We start from the raw sequence: 18,835 nt of genomic DNA, 5'->3' as shown, positions 1-18,835 counted from the left end.
TGGGGAGAAACGAAACAAAATAAATGCGCAAATTAAAAAATTTGTCTTCGAAATGAATCATTTTATGAAAACTTAGAAGTATCGAGAAGAAAACTCAAACCGTAATTCAGCAACTGAAGTTGCATCCAGATGATCTGAGAACAACATGCAGATGCAACAACATATTCAACCTTAGTTGTGTTTCATTTCCGAAACATATCCAAAAATTCTTCACATCGTTAAGTACAATCCCCATTTGTGATCCTCTTCTTTCTTCCTTCCCGCAAAGGATACATGCTCTCAATTAAAGTTTTGAATGTAATGTAGTTGAGAGATGTCTCATATCATGTGCCTGGAACAGCCACTATCAACAAACCGAAGTCTGATGATATTCCTCCATAGCTGCTCCGACACAGAGTGCAGGATTAGTTGGTCTTTGGAACCCAGTCCATTTTGAAGCTGGGTTGACCCTTTTCATCTACACAAGGTACTCTCTCCCATGACATATCGTGTTTATCAGACACAGAAGATGAAGAAATGTTAGAATCATTAGATGATTTGGGAGTATGAACCTTCGGTACCCATCTGTAGTCGGGTTTAACCCATTTCTTGTTTGATCGGATGGATGCCTTGTCACTTGCTTTAGAACTTGATACCGATCGCCGAGATGACTTCGAACTAAGTGATCTTCGTTTAACTGAACCATTTCTTGAATTTGTCATCTTTTCAGACATTCCCTTCTTGTCCTTGGGAATTTGATTCTTGGCCTTTTTCGCATTCCAGTCACCATTATTTGAACGTGACCTCGAAGGGTTTCTTTTGTAAGATCTCCCTCTTGGCACGTTCTACTAACCTTGTGCATAGTAAGGAACATATACACAATGTGGGCAATTTTTGGCAATGTGACCGGTAATCCCACAATTAAAACAAGTCTGTCTTTTCATATAGATGAGATTGTGACTTGGTCCTTGTCCAAAAGAATTTTGTTTCAAGGGACTTCCACAAGCACAAGCATAAGAACATTTAACAGATTGTTTAACAAACTTTTGTGGCTTGGGTTTTTCCACAGTGGGAGTATCAGTATCACAAGATTTTGAATCATTATCAGCAGAACTAGAATCATTTTTGTTCTGTTCATGCTCATCTTGCACTTTGACCTGCTCTGCACATGAGGTAGAAACATTAGTATCATTCATCTCAATATTCTCAGTTGGGCCAGATTGTTCAGTCTCAACTGAAGCTGGTACATGGGGCGGGCCATACTGAGCAGTTATCTCTACCTCATTGGTTTCAAGGGGCGGGGTATAGTTGTCACTGAAGGGTGGTGGAACACAGTGATACCCTAGACCATTATTCTGATTATCTTTAAATCTTAATTGTTTTTCTATCATGGACACAACTACCTCACTTGACACGTCAAATTTCTTAAAGTCAAATTCAACATCTTTATATTTAGCTTTTAATGCATCAAGTTCGGCAGTTAATTCGGCAATTTTTACTTGAGCATAATCATATTGTTCACATTTATCGCTATATTTTGCTTGAAGTTTTCTAAAGTCCTTGTTTTTGGCCTCTAATTGATTTTTTAAGGGTTTTTGGTCCTTTTGATAGTATATCATTCATATTTAAGGGCCTCATTTTCTCTACGTAATATATCAATTTGACCACGAGGAAATTTAATTGTATCAGTACAGGCTTAAGAACAGGAAGTTTCATTGACCTATTTTGTGATTGATGAACTCATTATTCACAAAAAAATAATTTACCAAAAATAGAACTGATTGTGAAACCAAGAAAAAATGCCCTTTGATTTGAAACCTCGAAAGTCAAACTTGAAAGTCAAACGTAAAAGTCAAACTTAAAAGTTAAAATTGAAAGTCAAAGGTGAAAGTCAAACTTGAAAAGTTAAACGTGAAAACTTGAAAGTTAAACGAGAAAGTCAAAGGTCAAACTTGAAAGTCAAAGGTGAAAGTCAAACTTGAAAAGTTAAACGTGAAAACTTGAAAGTTAAACGAGAAAGTCAAAGGTCAAACTTGAAAGTCAAAGGTCAAATTTGAAAAGTCAAAGGTGAAAATCAATCCTTTTGACAAAAAAAAATAACCTTAATTGAAAACAAAAGTTTCTAGACCGAAAACAGAATTTTAATACCAAAAACGAGAGAATTTTGACTTAAAAACGAGGGTATTTTATCAAATACAAAGGTATTTGACAAAAAACGAGGGTATTTGACCAAAAACGAAAGTCTTTGACCAAAAACGAGACTTTTGGACCAAAAATAAGTTGAAATATGGAAAATCCGAAATTTTAGCCGAAATTTGCGATGCCTCTCAACCTTAACCGTGATGGCTCGCACCTATGATGCTGACCGAAAACGTGAGCCGTAAACCTGCGGACCGAAAACAACGAGTTTGAGATCTTCGCACCATGAAACCTCGCTTCACACCGTGAATGAGGCCGAGGACTTTGCTGCTGATCGAGAACGAGATTCCGTCCGAGAACGAGATTGCGTCCGAGAACCCTCGCACCAAGAAACTGCTGGCCACCGAGATCTTCTAAGATTGACCGAGATCCGAAGTTTGACACCAGGATCTCGCAAATCTTAACCAAAAACACACAAATCTTGCCAAAAAACACGGGATTTTCAATTTTCTAATGCCAAACTCGATCAAATATTTGAAAATATGAAGAACACGAAGAACACGAAGAACAATGGCCAAAAATTCATAAAATATAAATAAAAAACACCAAGAAACTCCAAGAAAAAGCGTTTACAATGACCCGATTGATTCCGATCCAAGCTTTGATACCAATTGCAAGTCCCCAAAAACGCTTTGATGTATCAATCGGATTCACTTGATGGTGCGGAATCCCAATCAAGTGAATGAATCACAATGAAATATAGAATAAGAACACAAAATGTTAATCTTCAATACACATTATTATTGAATAGCCGGGTACATAAGATTCTTGATTACAATTCGTTTTCTCTCTGGTTTTCTCCAAAAACGTGTTCTCTGCATATGGCAGCCCCTAGAACGTCCAACCCTCCTATCTAGGTTAAAATAACACTATTTATACTTAGACCTAATAACAAAGCCCAAGCCCAAAACCCAAACAAGCCAATATTAAACCTAACCAAAATCACATGCGATTTTGGTCCAAACAACACCAAAACATGGTGTTTTCGGTCCTAGAGCGAGAACTCTAATAACTTATGAAAAACAAAGTATAAACCACAATTTATGACCTAACAACTGCAATTGATGATGAAATGAGAATGGATTCTATGACCTAGATGATATTTGATAGCAACAAATCCAATTAGAATGCTCAAATTCATCTATGATGTAGAATCATATATACGTTAGAATTGGAATGAAATTTAGTGAAATGTAATGAAAACTATGGAATCTTTTGTTTGTGAGTATTTGATGAGTATATGATGCTTATAAACATGAGTTGATACTAATAATATGTTTCCAATTCAAAAACATCAAGACTTGAATGATCCTTAAATGAATTTATAGAATATTAAGCCATAAGGGCATTTTGAGAAATCTATGGATTACTACATAAAAATTGACATCTAAGAAGTGAAAAAAATTCATGAATATAAATTGACATTCTAAAGATGATATTGGAAGATAAGCATTAAGAAATGCCAGTGAAGTTCTAGCTTTAGTGATTGTTTTGGCCCAATGGTAATTTGGGAACATTGAATGGAATTGAGGATTTCATAGTTACATTAAGTACATTGAATGGAATTGAGGATTCCATAGTTACATTAGGTACTTACAATGAGATTGGTTGTAGTTTTATGTACTTGAAAACACCCAATGATGAGAAACATCGACATGGAATACAAATAAGTTAAATACAAATAAGGAATCAATAGGAGAGAAACGACTAAGGTTGATTATTGGCCTATTACCATGTTAACAAATGATTTTTCCATAACTTGAAAAATTGTATTCCACCGATAAGTTAAGGGCTATGATTGTGGGCTAAGTATACATGAGCCACACAATAAAATACTACAACATAAATATATAATATACAATAAATATATACGGCTAACACTAATGCCTCATAAATTACGACATACAATACACTAAAAGGAAAACACATTACTACAAAAAATAATAATAAATAAATAAATCAGTTTCTCATATATCAAAATAAAGGTTGTCAAATTTAATTTTAGATAGACAACAAACACCACTTTATCTTCATTTTCCCATAATAATTTCCGAGATTAAGGTAGAGAATTTGCTATAAAAAGAGATTAGGGTTGAACTTGGATACAAAAACTAGAAGTTTTTAACACAAAATAAGATCTTTCAAATAGACCCTGTCAAAATGAGAAAAAATTTTTGTCTGTAAATCCCAAATAATAAATGAATGAGTAATGGCAAAAAGGTATATACATGATCTTTTATAAAAAAAAGACACCAAAGTGTAGTAAAAACATGTGTAAGCCCATTATCAGACGTAATATTCTATAAATATTCCATAATCCAACTTCTAAAACCCAACAGAGACATAACCCCAAGGCCCAAATTACCCACCGGAAGTGGAGATCGTGGAGGTGCTCCAAGCAATCGCGACGGAATCCGGCGACATCGTTTGCGAATATTCCTTCAACGACAAACCATCATCATCCAAAACAAGATCCTCATCCTTCTCCTTCACGTATCCCCCATTCTGTATACTATTCAAACCCTTCAACACCTCCTCCATCGACGGCCGGCAATCCCTCTCGTTTTGCAAACACCGGAAAGCCAATTCCGCCACCGCATTAATCATCTTCCTGACCTCGTAATCCGTCTCAAACCCTAGACTCGGATCCACAAGCTCACCGAGTGCATCATTTCGGATCTTATTCAAAGCCATATTCGATAGGTTAATCTCATGTCTGTGCCTCGTGATATCCACCGCCGGTTTAGACGATATAAGTTCAATCAAAACGACGCCGAAGCTATAAACGTCGCTTTTACTGGTCAACTGGTAGCACTCGTGATACTCAGGGTCGACGTATCCCGGAGTTCCTTGTGGCGCGGTGGAGACGTGTGTAACGTCGGTCGGAAAAAGGCGGGATAAACCAAAATCGGCGACTTTTACGCTAAAACTGTTGTCTAATAAAATATTGTTTGTTTTAACGTCTCGGTGGACGACGTCGGAGGCGTGGAGGTAGACCAGGGCGCTAGCGGTTTCGGTGGCGATTTTTATTCTGGTGATCCATGGGAGTGAACCGGGTTTGGATTTTTCGCCGTGGAGGTGGTCAGCCACCGTGCCGTTGGGGATGTAATCGTAGACAAGGAGGAGCTCACGGCTGTGATGGGTGGTGCAACCGTAGAGGGAGACGAGGTTGCGGTGGCGGAGATGAGCGAGGATTCCTACTTCGTTCATGAACTGCTCCACGCGTTTGTAGTTGTTTTCGTATAGGCGTTTCACGGCTACTTCACGCCCATCTTTGAGTTTCCCTGTAATTTAAAGATAACTTTTAAGATTTTCTGAAACAAAGATTTCGATTTCAGGAAATTTTGGAATAAATATAAACAATTGGGCTACATGTAAGGATTCCTTTATTTATCTATTGTAGCAATTTATTTCGAATATTTAGGATTGGATTATAAACATTTTCTTGGTAAAATGATCTAAATTGAAAACTCTACAATATTACAACAGTCCACTTTTGATTTTTCTTATTTGGTTATTCTACTTTGAAAAATCTAGAATTATGTTTTATATTTGGACACTATTGTTATAGTTTGATATATTTTAAAGATATAGTGATAATATTCAATAGAAATGTAAGCAGAACATTATAGTAAACAAATGAATGAAAGTACCTTGCTATTTTTTTTCACTTAGCCCTAGACTATGAAGCTAAATGTAAGAAATGACAATATAGTTTCATTCACTTGTTTATTATAGTATCTTACATTCAAATCTTTCGATTACAAAATTGTAGTCTTGATTAGTTTCCTAAATAGAGTTTTAGACACTATGCTTGAAAATTACCTGACTATAGCATTCTACTTTCAATTATTTTATTTTATTACAACTCTTTACTTTTAAAAATCTATCCACTTATACCTAACTACTGTCAATTTCCTTATGATAACATACTTAGAAAAATCTAGCCAATTATAGCAGTGGAAATTCGTGTTTCTGAGTTTGGATGAAATTATTAAAATGGGCTACATTTTTAATGATACAATGGTGTAATAGAAATTTTAAAGTACAATTAATGAAAGTACTTTGCTATTTCTTGCTTTAAAACCATTATGTAACACATAAATTGTAATTTAAGATTTCCCTAACGTAGATTTCAACTTGGAAAACTTGGTATAAAGTATAAGGCTAAATGCAATGAAGATAGCAACATACTTCCATTTATTGTCTTATTAAGGCATTGTACTTCAAAAATCTACTGAATTAAAGTAACATACTAGGTAGACTTTTAAAAAGTGCAAGGCCATAATAAGAACATAAACTAGGATGCTATAAGCAACTAATCAATGAAAGTAGGTTGCTATTTTTCAATTTAATTGTAATTAATATGCATACCGTGGTATACCGTGCCAAAACCACCATCTCCAAGTTCCTTCTTGGAATCGAAATAATTTGTGGCCTTTTCAAGCTCTCTATACTTAAAAATTTGGACTCCATGGTAGGTGTCATTCTTCTCAGGATCCGTTGTTGATGATGGATACGAAGAAATGTTTCGTGACATATAAGACGAACCAAAATAACGTTTCTTCTTCTTGTTGTTGCGTCTTCGCCAAACATACCAAATGACACCCATCATAAAAATCCCAAATACACTTCCAACAATACCAAAAGCAAGTTTCAGCTTCCAGTTTACCCCCTTACCTGAAAACATCAGAAAATCAGTCGTTTCTTAACATGCTTTAAAGTTAACTACGCACATGAACATTTCAATACCACAACAAATTCAAAAAAACATTACTAGAAAATCAATTTAGTAGTGAAAAAGATTAAAAGATGATTTACCGTTTTTCTCACAATTACTACACTGCCACTCCAACATAAAACCTTTTCTTAAAACATCGGTATAATTTTCATACAACAACTCATTCATGCCATCGGTATGCACGGGTACATGAACTAAACTTTGACACGAATTTATCGAATAATTGTTTTTCCTCAAAATTTCGGGGTGGAAGACAGCAAAAGACGAAAATCGACTGCTATTAGTATCACAATCAATTGTATATGTCCTCTCTGAATAGGGAAGACTACAATTGTAATAAAAGTGTAGATCGATTGTGAGAGAGCTATAGTTGAAGGGGCTTCCATTGGTGCTAAAGTTTCTTAGCGGAATTGGGCACTTATTGGTGTCGCTAAAAGCCTTCGAGCTTACAAGAAGGAATGAACTATTGGAATAAAATATGTCTTTTATGATATAATCATCGTTGGAGATTGTGAGGACTGGGTTTTTGTTTTTGCAGGTGATATTAAATCCACGGGACCCACAATCGGGTTCTTGTAGTTGAGGGATAAAAAAGGGGAAGGTTATATTTGGTCCGTTTCCACAGTTTTGTGGCAAACAAGATGTCGAATTGGAGGAAAGGGATAGAGATTGAAGATTAAAGTAAGTAAAAATTGTGAGAATGAAGAAAAGTTTATTGAAGAAGATGAAGAAATGAAGATCCATTTTTGGGTGAAATTGGAAACGAAGGAGAAGAAGTAAAGAGAAAGTGTGAATTTGGGAGGGAAGTGTAAAGATTTAAGGTCTTCGTTTTGGTTTGGATCCTTGTGAGTAAAGTCTTTGGTTGGATATAGAATAATAGAATAATAGAATATGATGCTTTTGTTTTGGTTCTAATCATGATGAAAAGTTTGAAAAAAAGTCAAGAGATAGTGTAATTAATTAATAAATAACTAGGAAATAATGTATATATTTATAAGATTCTTATTTGATTATTTCTTATTTTAGAATCTAAAAATTAATAACTTAGAATTCGTATCTTAAGTTATTTTAAAAACCAAAATATCATGTATATTACAAAGGTGCCATCAACCAATTCCATCCATGAATGTTCACACAAAAATATAGATTTACTAGGATTATACAAGTCTTAAAAAAAAACTTATAATAAATTTATAACTCAAATAAATAGGTGTACTATTTTGGTGACACGTGTAAGTTTGGGGTTGGTAAATGTTGACTTGAAGGGTAGAGGAATGGGTCCATAAATCCTTGTTTGAACCGAAAGCTTGTATTTAACCCTGCTTGTGGTTGTAGGGTTGATTTAGGGGAGAGACTTATATGTCCACGCCTTCACATTGCGGGAAAACAAAATTATGACGCGTAGACGAAAGCGATCTCACGCGCTTCTAACTTATTTACCTTTCTCAAATAACTTTGTTTAAATATTAATTTTACTATTTTCTATATAATTGTAAAAAAATCAGCTTTCTTCATTAGAATAGAATTTGTTACATTCTTGTCTTTAAATTTTGAACTATCTATGATGAGGTCCATCAAAAATGACTACTATATCCTTGTCTCCTTTATATTTTTTCAATAACCCTAACAACATGGCAAATTCTATTTAAGGACAAAATGCTGACAATTTTATCCATAATTTCTATTAAAATAATTAAGTCTTAATTATATTTAAATTACCTTTTGATTTTGTATGGGAATATTGCTCAAAAAGTCATCATTCACGACCACTTAACTGGAGACACGTTCATTTCTTTATTTAACATCTATTCATTCCAATTAAAAAGTATTTGGGGTTTCAAATACCAAATTCAAAGGTAGTATCTTTGGTAACTATATAGTCATTTTACAAACTGATATTTAATCCATAGACAAAATTATTTACGTGTTTTAGAAGTCTTCCCCTAGTGCTTACGTTAAATATATTTAGGAGCCACTAACAATAATAAAATTATTTAAGTGTTTTATAAGTCTTTCTTGGTGCTTACGTTAAAAAATATATTTAGGAGCCACTAACAATAATAAATTTATTTAAGTATTTTATAAGTCTTCCTTGGCACTTGGTCCTATACAATTAAAAAAAAAAAAAAAAAAAAAACTTTGTGGTTTTAAAAATGATATTAAAAAGTACTCAAAATAAATACGTCCTTGTACATAAAAGATAGAGTTAATTGCTTAAAGTAACTATTTTATTTTAAAACAATTTTTCAGTTTGAAATATTTGCTTTAACAATATAATTTTATTTTATTATTAAAACAGACAAGAAAACATGTAGCTTAATATGACAAAAGAAATAAAAAGTACACCGCATAAAGTTCAAATTAACCTAAAGTAGATTTATTTACGTTTATTCTTAAAATATGTACACTTACTTTAATAGTAGTGTTTTGAAATTGGTATGAAATTATAGGAAAAAGAAAATGAAACAAAAAGATAAACATATAATTACAAAATCAAGTAAATCGAGACATATTTTTCGAAGTTGACCTAAAGACTATGAGGCACAAACCACGCTTAGGCTGTGACCCATTCAATCTTTCACTTATCAAATAATAGTTCACATCTTTACTTTTCCTTGCAATTACTTTCAAAATATAAAATGGTATCATTATAAAATTTGAATGAGTCAACGGAAATGTCGTTGGTATATTGATTTTTTAAACATGTAATTTCTCGTATAACAAGTTTAGTTGAATATTTAACAATTTTAAATCTTTATTTAGTCACGTCAAATCAACCTTACCAAATTAGTCTTCGGTCTAAAAAATATATATACATATTATTATTTAGACATAACACTTAATGCAACATTTCACGTTATTGGTCTTATTATGTTAGTCCTCTAGTGTGGTATGTTGATGAAACACTAGGTACAAGATATCTTTCAAATAAGTATGAGTATATATACATATTATTATTTAGACATAACACTTAATGCAACATTTCACGTTATTGGTCTTATTATGTTAGTCCTCTAGTGTGGTATGTTGATGAAACACTAGGTACAAGATATCTTTCAAATAAGTATGAGTATCTCCACACCTGTCCATAGATTTTGAAGGCCTTATGAGTAAAGTAAAAATAGGCCCTTAAAATTTCATATTAGCGTTGAATATGACAAATTATAATTAATAAAAGGTATATATGGATAATTGTTAAAAAAAAAAGCTTAATAAGCTAGTTGAAAAGTTATTCTAAATAGGGTGAGCAAAACCAAACTCGGAAACCGAAAAACAGACAAAACCCAAACCGAAATAGAAACCAACGATTTGGGTTTGAGTTTATTAAAATCCTGAATAACGAGTGCGGTTTCGGTTTTAGTATATATTTATAAACCGATAAAACCGAACCGAATTATGAAATATATATATATATATATATATATATATATATATATATATATATATAGGGAATGTTTATTTGGAAAACAAAAAAAACCCTAATAAACCCCAAAAATCATAAAAATGCATAAAAAAAATACCTAGAGATCACAAAACTTTTTTTTTGACATTTTTTATGAAAAAATCGCAGGTTTTTAAAGAAATTCGTTGAAAAAAAATTTGAAATTTTTTTTTTTTTTTATAAAAAAAATGATTTTTTATTTTTTTTTTCAGCGAGTTTTAATAAAAAGCTGCGATTTTTTATAAAAAAAATTCAAAAAAAAGTCATTTTTATGATTTTTAGGGTTTTTTGTTTTCCATAGAACCTATATATATATATATATATATATATATATATATATATATATATATATATATATATATATATATATATATATATATATATATATATATATATATATATATACACACACGTATTATATTTTAGTGTTGTGAAGATTAAATACAAGTAGGAAGGTGTGTAGATTGTTAAGGCGTTGGACGCAAAAGGTATGTTACCAGGTTCGAATCTCACCTTTGACATGACTCATTTTATTTTGAATCCCATATGAAACATATGCCCCCTTCATGTCTTATACAAGGCAAACTTGGTTCTCTAGAAAAACTGAAAAACTGACAGACTAAACCCATCGGTTTGAGTGTAAGGTTCGGATTTAAATATTTGAAAAACGAGTTTTTGGTTTGCCAAATATACCAATAAAAAAGAATTGAAAAATAAACTAGTTTATTAACTAGTTGTGACACCTCAAAATAGCCTTAGCTATCAATATCTCTTTAATGCAAAATGAAAATAAACAATATCATACCCTATGAGAGGAGCAATAGTTGCGATACGTCAAAATATCCTAAGCTCTCAATATCTAGTTTATTAGCTAGAAGCCTAGAATGCCCTTTTTATTTATATAATTGAAAATTAGCTTGAAAATTATAGGTAGAATATAAAAACAAGCAATACGCATGTGAAGTGAAGTGAAGTGTGGAGAGGTTGCACATGGAGCTGGGAAATTTTGTAGTATTTTGTTCTTGTCGCAATCATATTTATTTTTGTTCTTCATAAAACATTATTAATTTTAAGTTTTTCTTATATATACACACATTTATTATGAAAGTAACTAGTGAGCTATAAGCTATTAACTCTTTACATGAGTCAGGTGATATACTGCTAGTCAATTCTTATTGCGATTGTAGTTAATTTGTAGGTGCTTTATGTTATTTATTTATAAAAAAAAGTGAGAGTATACAAATGACATTTGAATCCAGGAATTATCTTTTGATTGTGTGACATCTCGATTCAAAACCAGATATTATCTTAGTTTTTCTTATACTAATTTATTTTAAAGATTACTAATTTTTATCATCTTTTTCAAGAACTCCTAAAATTCTATAGAAATAATCAAAAGAAATTTGAGCGAGCGACAAACCTGAGTCGCATAACAAGCGGGAAACACCATCGGGACAAATGCAAGAAGGGGTGGAGGAATTCAAATTGGACCAACACGACCCACCGGAGGTCTGACACCGGGAGCAAATTCCGCCGCCGTCCACCCTGTATTCCATCTGAAAACCCATCCACAACAACTCCTGCAACGGCATCGTTTCACTCCGGTTAAAATCCTCAAACGCCGACCTCAAAACCGGCACTCCAATCACACGCTCACATCCATCCCCTACAGCAATCGATCGATTCCCAATGAAACTAACTCTCCCATCTTCATCACCGGAACAATTAAACCTGTTCCTATTCGGAATCGACCTAACCACATCTTCCAGACACGAAAAGTATACACTTAGAAAAAGAGATCCAACGGGAACGTAACTAAAAAAAGTGTAGCCAAACGTGGTAAGGTCAATCGATTCATTCGGTCTCAACAAACAAGCATTAGTTTGATCACCTTCCCAGAGATCATCAAGGGCGAGGGTGAGTTTAGTATTGTTTTGATCGATTCGACCAACACGGAACGTTGTGGTGTTGATTTGGAGAGTGGTGATGTTGTCTTCTCTGCAAGTAAGTTCGAATCTCTCGAGTCCACAGTAAGAAGGACGACCGTTTCCCCAAAAGGGATAGCTTATATATGTGATCGCCTGACCACAAGTGTATAACGTGGTTGAACATTCGTTAAATTGTTGGATGTTTGCGAGAGAAAGAATTGGGAATAGAATGAAGATGATGAGTAAAGGAAACATCATCGTCAAGATGTAGAGTTTGAAATGAAGATGGAAATTGAGCAGATGAATTGAAGGTATGGATGGTCAATAGAAGTGTGATAGCTTGAAATTTCCATGGAGACAGAGACTAGGAATGAAAGAACGTTTAGCTGCTAGTTTTGACTTTTCGGATAGTTGACTATTCAATTTGAAGTTTACGATAAATTGTTTGAAAATTGAAATGAGAAACTACTTATGTAATTATAACATATTAGAATGAGTATTAATTTATGATTAAAGTTAAATTTATTTATATAATTATGTTCTATTTTTCCCTTGATTATATAATAAATATTGTAATTTGGAAGATATAAATACTAAGTTTAATTTCAGCATCAAAATATACAAAATTTTATCTATGTATATAGTCGGTAGAACGACTAGTGTTATCAACTAGCTAGATATAATATAAACAAATTATATTTTGTGCATATCATCCATTGAAATTTTACCACGGCTGATAATGTGGTCATTGACTATTTCTATGTGCTTGCTTTTTTAATAGGGGTAGATGTGTAATTTAACATGAAGCCAGGAGTTTCAACGAAGGTACCTTTACAATGACCCATAGTGATCGCACCACCGGAACAAAAACACATGAGCTCCGTCGTACTGTTATTATGACCGCAGCGCCCACCGGACTCCTCACACTTTTCGCAGTCCTCCGTCCTCCCCCATTTTGCCTCAAATCCTTGTCTTAAGGCTCTACTGAACTCCGTCTCCAGCGCCATTGCTGAACTGAATACATCCAACACCGTCGTTACCACCGCGTCATCGCAAGAGTACACCGTCCAATTGAAATTCTCCGGCTCGAAATTCAAACTATTAACGCACGACTTATTAGTAGGGTTACTCAAACACGCTATTTCTCTTGCAAAATCAGGTACTCCAGTGCAATTAAAATGAAAACTTAGGTTAACGTTTTGCCCCCAGAAATTGAAAGGCAAATCTCCCCAATCAATGTTATGGCGTACCCTCGGGCAGACGACGTCGGGGACGACGGGAGAAACGTCGTAGTCCACAAGGACAATACTCTTAGATTCGTAGTTTATGTTAGGGATATAATAAGAATCGCTTCCGAAGTAAACAATTGGAACATTGTTGGAGCAATTGATCCCAAAACCTTCATAACCGCAGAACTGGGTAGGGGTTTCACTGTCGAGCCTCCAAAAAGGGTAACTGATTGTGATGTTTGCGCAATTGTATGAAAAGCAGCTGGGGTAACGCGTATCATTAGATTGAGCGGCCATGGAGATGAAGAACAAGAAGGGGAAGAGGATGAGGAGGAGGAGAGAGAGGGAAAGCGAGTGGAGAAGGCAAGACATGGTTTTTGGAATGTTAAACTTGAAACAACGACTACAAACACTGGATTCTATTTATAACACATGTTGAAGTTTGTATTGTTGCGTTAATTTTTTTTTTTTGGGGGGTTTTCAATAACTTTATATTTTTATAGTGCTAATTGACATTAAAAATCAATTTTTCTGTTAATTTAGTAACATGCTTTTAATGAAAGCTTATACAAGTGTGTTTCGTCTACTTAAGGAGGCTCAAGTTGTTCAGTGATTAAGTTTATAATTTTTTTTCCGACACAAATAAAATTATTTATTTTCACATGAGAGATGGATTTACATCTAACATTTTATCCTACTTATGGGCTGTGAATATGAGTAACCATTTTTTTCTTATGTCATGTTGTTCACAATTTGATAAGTTGATGATGTTTTTCTGTGTTTTTTAATAACCTTAACCAACATTTTAACTATCAATAATGGTAATTTAGATCAAAATTTGCAGTTTTTTCTTCGGTTCAAGACATTAGCATGAACAGAAATTAAATATCCTCCTACATTTTAGTTCTACTATACTCCTATCCACATTAAATAGTGACAAGTGGACTAAAATATTATCAATTTCATTAAATGTGTCATTAAATATGAAACATGTCAACATTTGATTAGGTAAGAAGATAAGTATGAATAAAATGTAAGATGATATTTAATTTCTCTAGCATTAAAGGTGTTCAACTGCTCAAGACTTTAACTTTCTTTTTATAAAAGCTAAAATCATTGATTTTAGCCTTTTATCCTATATTGTAGGTGGATCTCAGAAGGCATGAAATATCTCCCTCAAATCTGAACATACAACATTCAATGTAAACGACTTTTCTTTGGAACATAATAAAGTTTCAGTTAGGTTCAAAAAACATCATGAAAATTAGGAATAAAGTTCTAATTTTATTAAAAAAAACATCACTAAAGCTTTTATATGTACATTATACAATTAATTATACAATCAATGTTTCCAAAATGTTCAAAAAAAACCATCAGTGTTACCGGTTTTAGCAGGTTTTCTCCCTGTTTTAGCCTAAAAAATGTTAGGCTACGGTCATCCGTTATACCCACCACTAACCATTATAGTGTTGGATGTCACCTCATCACCACATTCAACCACTAAACCTATGAGATACCTAACACTATATATCTCTTATTTTTTAATTTATATATATATATATATATATATATATATATATATATTATTGTAGAGAGAGGTAGAAAAAGTTAGAGAGAAAAAGAATTTGATTGGAGGTGGCGTATCCGTGGTATGGACAATAATTCACCACGACCACTAAGGGAGGAGGGAGTCATTCTCTCCCAACCCACTGAACCCACTGGCACATCAATTTTTGTCTCTTTTATTTCTTCATCTTTCCCAACCCACAACACACAGAAATCCTATATTTCTCAACTCACTCAATTAAAAAAAATACAAAACAACAAAGGTACAATTTTTAAAACACATGGTATAAAAGAAAGTGAGAGAGAGAGAGAGTAAAGAGAGATGATGAAGTGGGTTAGTGAAACCAATTAAACAACCCGCTGAAACGGGAGTGGTACCGGTGGAAACTCTATTGCTAATTAAGATTTTACATTGATTGTTTTGTATTTTTTTTAATTGAATGAGTTGAGTGAGTTCAAAAAGATATGGTTTCCGTGTATTGTGGGTTGGAAAAAAATGAATAAAAATAAAATAGAAAAATGATGTGACAGTGGATTCAATGGATTGGGAGGGAATGAATCCCTATTCCCTAAGAACAACCAGGGCCCGGGATGGTGTGCACTCACCATGTTTGTGGCCACCTAGACCATGACCCATTTCATGGTATGCATACCGGAGAGTCTAAGGATATAACTACATAAAGAAGGTTATAAGTTTTTACTTTGTATAAAAAATACGATTAAACTTTATGAATTGTTAGAAAAACACTTTATAAATCTGGAAAGCAACTAAATAAAGTGTAGTTAAACGTAGAATTGCTAATCGAATCATTGGGTCTCAACGAACACGCATCTGGGAGAGAGGGATCCAAATGAAGAATGTGTGGCTGCTAGTTTTGAGAATATGTTCCTGCTAGTTTTGACTTTTTGTATTATTGACTATTCAATTAAAATTGAATATTATATTTATTATAAATTGATTGAAAACGAGATTTTGACGCTTATTAATAAAATTTTCTCGTTATGGTAGTTAGTTAGACTTATATAATGTTTGGTCCGTTTCTTACGAGATGGTAAATTGGTAATAGAACCGATACTGATGGTTATCATCAGTTAATACTATAATTAAATTACATATACATATATAAGCTTAGATGTTAACGTTTCAAAAAAAAATTGAGAACAAAATTTATGTTTAAGAATAAAGAATATCATTTTTAGCAAGTAAAAGTTTTATTTTTTCAGTTTTTTGACTTTTCAAGACGTGTTGACTATAGCACGACTTGTTTAAGTCATCCACGTTAGCTAATGTTCTCATTTGACTATTTCTAAGCTTCCGAAAGCTAGTAATTTTTGCCTAAACAGAGGTAAATGTGGGATTCAATTTGAATCGCGTAGTTTTAGTGAACGTACCTTTACAGTCACCCTTCGTGGTCGTACCGCTGGAGCAAAAACACATGAACTCTCTTGTATCATTATTGTAACCGCACCGGCCATCGGAATTTTCACACATTTCGCAATCCTCTATTTCCCACCATCTTAGCTCGAATCCTCCCCTCAATGCTTTGCTGAACTCTATCCCCACCCCATTTGTTGAAGGAAATACATCCAACACCGTTGTTACAATAACATCGTCATCGCATGAGTACTCATCCCAATTGAAATTCGCCGGCTCGGAATGCACACTATTAACGCACGACTTATTAGTCCGGGAACTCAGACACGGTATTTCATGAGAAAAAGGAGGAACTCCGTTACAATTAAAGTGAATGCTTATGTTAACGTTCTGATCCGAGATATTGAAAGGCAAGCTTTCGATGGAAATATTATGGTCCACCCTTGGGCAATCGAGGGCTGGGCCAACGGCAGTAAAAACGTCGTAGTCTATGAGGACGATACTTCTTCTTCCGTAAATTATATTTTGGATATAGTAAGAATCGTTTCCCAAATTAATAGTTGGAATATCCCGTTGATCACCGTCGTTAGAGCAATTGATTCCAAAACCAGGGTAACCGCAGAACTGGGTGGAGGTTTCACTGCCGATCCTCCAAAAAGGGTAGCTGATATTGATGTTCCCGCAGTTGTATGAAGGGCAGTTGGGGTAAGTTGAGTTACTGGATTGAGCATCAATTGAGATGAAGAAAAGGGGGGAGAGGAAGAGAGAAATGGAAAGAGAGAGGAGAAGGTCCGACATGGTTTTTGGAATGTTGAACAACTATAAAACACTCGATTGTATTTATAACACAAGATAAAATCTAAGATTTGCGGGTTTCTCGTAAATTTCATACAAGACTAGGCTTTTACTTTTAGAGAGAGTTTCCACAAATTTGATCCGTCTACTGAAAAATGATGCACACTTTCTGGAGTTTTTGGTTCATGTGGTTTGCGTGGTTATATTTGTTCTAAAATTGTCAATTTATTATTTTTAGTCAATGAGAAGACCAGTGGGTGTGGTAATATATCACCTCCATATTATTTTTCTTTTTATTTTTCCCTGTACCACACTTTACCATATACTATATATTTTTCATTTTTTAATGTAATCTATTAATTATATAAATATTTAAAATATATATATTTATATTAATAAAAAAAAGAAATATTCCATTAATTTTATTAAAAACGATTACATAGCTAAAAACGATATTAAATTAAAACGATGCAAAATAAGACTAGTCGTAATATTTTTTCATGATTTCCGCTCTAGTCCTTAAAAACATATCAAACTTTTTTCCAATGACATAATCGATGTTTTTTGTTAAAAATTTCATGTCGTGACTTTTTTTTTTGCGATCTTTGCTTCACCTCGAGCATTCTTTTCTCCTCCAAATTCTCATTTTCAAAATTCAAACGGTTTTTGAAATTCAAATTATAAATTTTGAAACTACTAGCTATCTTTTGAATATCATTTCCGCTTTTGATTCCTGATGTATTCGCCGAAAGGCGAAAACCCTCTATTTTTCATCTTATCTCGACCCATTGGGCGAACTACCTCTTCAAGTTCATCCTCTTCATTCAAATCAAACCCAAAATGTGCATCTGATGAAGTATAACTTGTCTTAGAAATTTTGGTTCTTTTCGAACCATCTTCTTCGTTACCATACATTTTTTACCCAATTTGGGGATGCGGTGTAACGCCGTTATATATATATATATATATATATATATATATATATATATATATATATATATATATATATATATATATATATATATATATAATTTTAAAACACATTTTAACAAGATAATGCAACAAAAGTCTTATTTTTAGTTTATTTGAAAACATCACCAACGTTACTTAAAAATCTTTAAAAAAAAAAAAAAACAAACCACACCAAAGTATAAGTTTGCAAAAACCAAAAGTATAAGAAAACTCGAGACATATCTAAGATGGTATCATCGCTAATATAACATCTAAGATAAAGCTACCCAAAAAGTTTTCATCCTCACCAAGACATCAACCGTACTACATGTACCAATGCAAGGTGAAAGCATCAACACGGTAAGTCAATCTCAAATACACACATATGGAAACATGCATATATCATGTACCAATGCAAGAAAAGAAACAAGTGTAAGCATCAGCACGGTAAGTCAATCTCAAATACACACATATGGAAACATGCATATATCATGCAAGACATTCAGTCACATAAGTAGCCACACTAACCCCAACATCGTGGCGATGATACTCGGCCTTTTGTCGCATGGAAACGGTCGTTTCTTTTGAAGCGTACAATCTTAAAGCTTGGAAAGCTAAATAATGCGTTCT

At 33.4% G+C, this 18,835-nt stretch overlaps 1 protein-coding gene across 6 annotated transcripts; it reads right to left on the bottom strand.

Moving 5' to 3' along the window:
- Window positions 1–4,388: 4,388 nt before the first annotated feature.
- Window positions 4,389–17,421, bottom strand: LOC145132399 (LEAF RUST 10 DISEASE-RESISTANCE LOCUS RECEPTOR-LIKE PROTEIN KINASE-like 1.2). 6 transcript variants are annotated; one of them, XM_079067165.1, is made up of 4 exons: window positions 16,477–17,421; window positions 11,782–12,123; window positions 6,553–6,858; window positions 4,389–5,462 (listed from the first exon to the last, which is right to left on the bottom strand). In XM_079067165.1, the coding sequence occupies exons 1-4, from the start codon at window positions 17,255–17,257 to the stop codon at window positions 4,540–4,542; spliced, it is 2,352 nt and encodes a 783-aa protein (XP_078923291.1). In that variant the 5' UTR covers window positions 17,258–17,421; the 3' UTR covers window positions 4,389–4,539. The 6 variants fall into 6 exon arrangements, with proteins under 6 accessions (XP_078923291.1, XP_078923292.1, XP_078923293.1 ...); XM_079067166.1 differs by lacking the exon at window positions 16,477–17,421 and adding an exon at window positions 13,119–13,926; XM_079067167.1 differs by lacking the exon at window positions 11,782–12,123 and having other exon boundaries at window positions 16,477–17,419.
- Between the last annotated feature and the right edge of the window lie 1,414 nt (window positions 17,422–18,835).

The sequence above is a fragment of the Lactuca virosa genome, chromosome 8, assembly GCF_052849685.1.
Source record: "Lactuca virosa cultivar CGN04683 chromosome 8, Lactuca_virosa_CGN04683_v6, whole genome shotgun sequence".
NCBI lineage: Eukaryota > Viridiplantae > Streptophyta > Magnoliopsida > Asterales > Asteraceae > Lactuca > Lactuca virosa.
The sequence above is the reverse complement of the archived record's forward strand: the minus strand, read 5'-3'. Positions and strand labels throughout refer to the sequence as shown.

Bases quoted from the DNA above. Each gene is read 5' to 3' on its own strand.
- LOC145132399 (XM_079067165.1), bottom strand. From the start codon at position 17,257: ATGTCGGACCTTCTCCTCTCTCTTTCCATTTCTCTCTTCCTCTCCCCC. The intron at 6,859-11,781 runs GTTTGTCGCTCG...TGATGTTTTCAG, and splicing joins CCGCTTGTTATGCGACTCAG to GTAAGGGGGTAAACTGGAAG. The intron at 5,463-6,552 runs GTATGCATATTA...TTTAAATTACAG, and splicing joins TTTTGGCACGGTATACCACG to GGAAACTCAAAGATGGGCGT.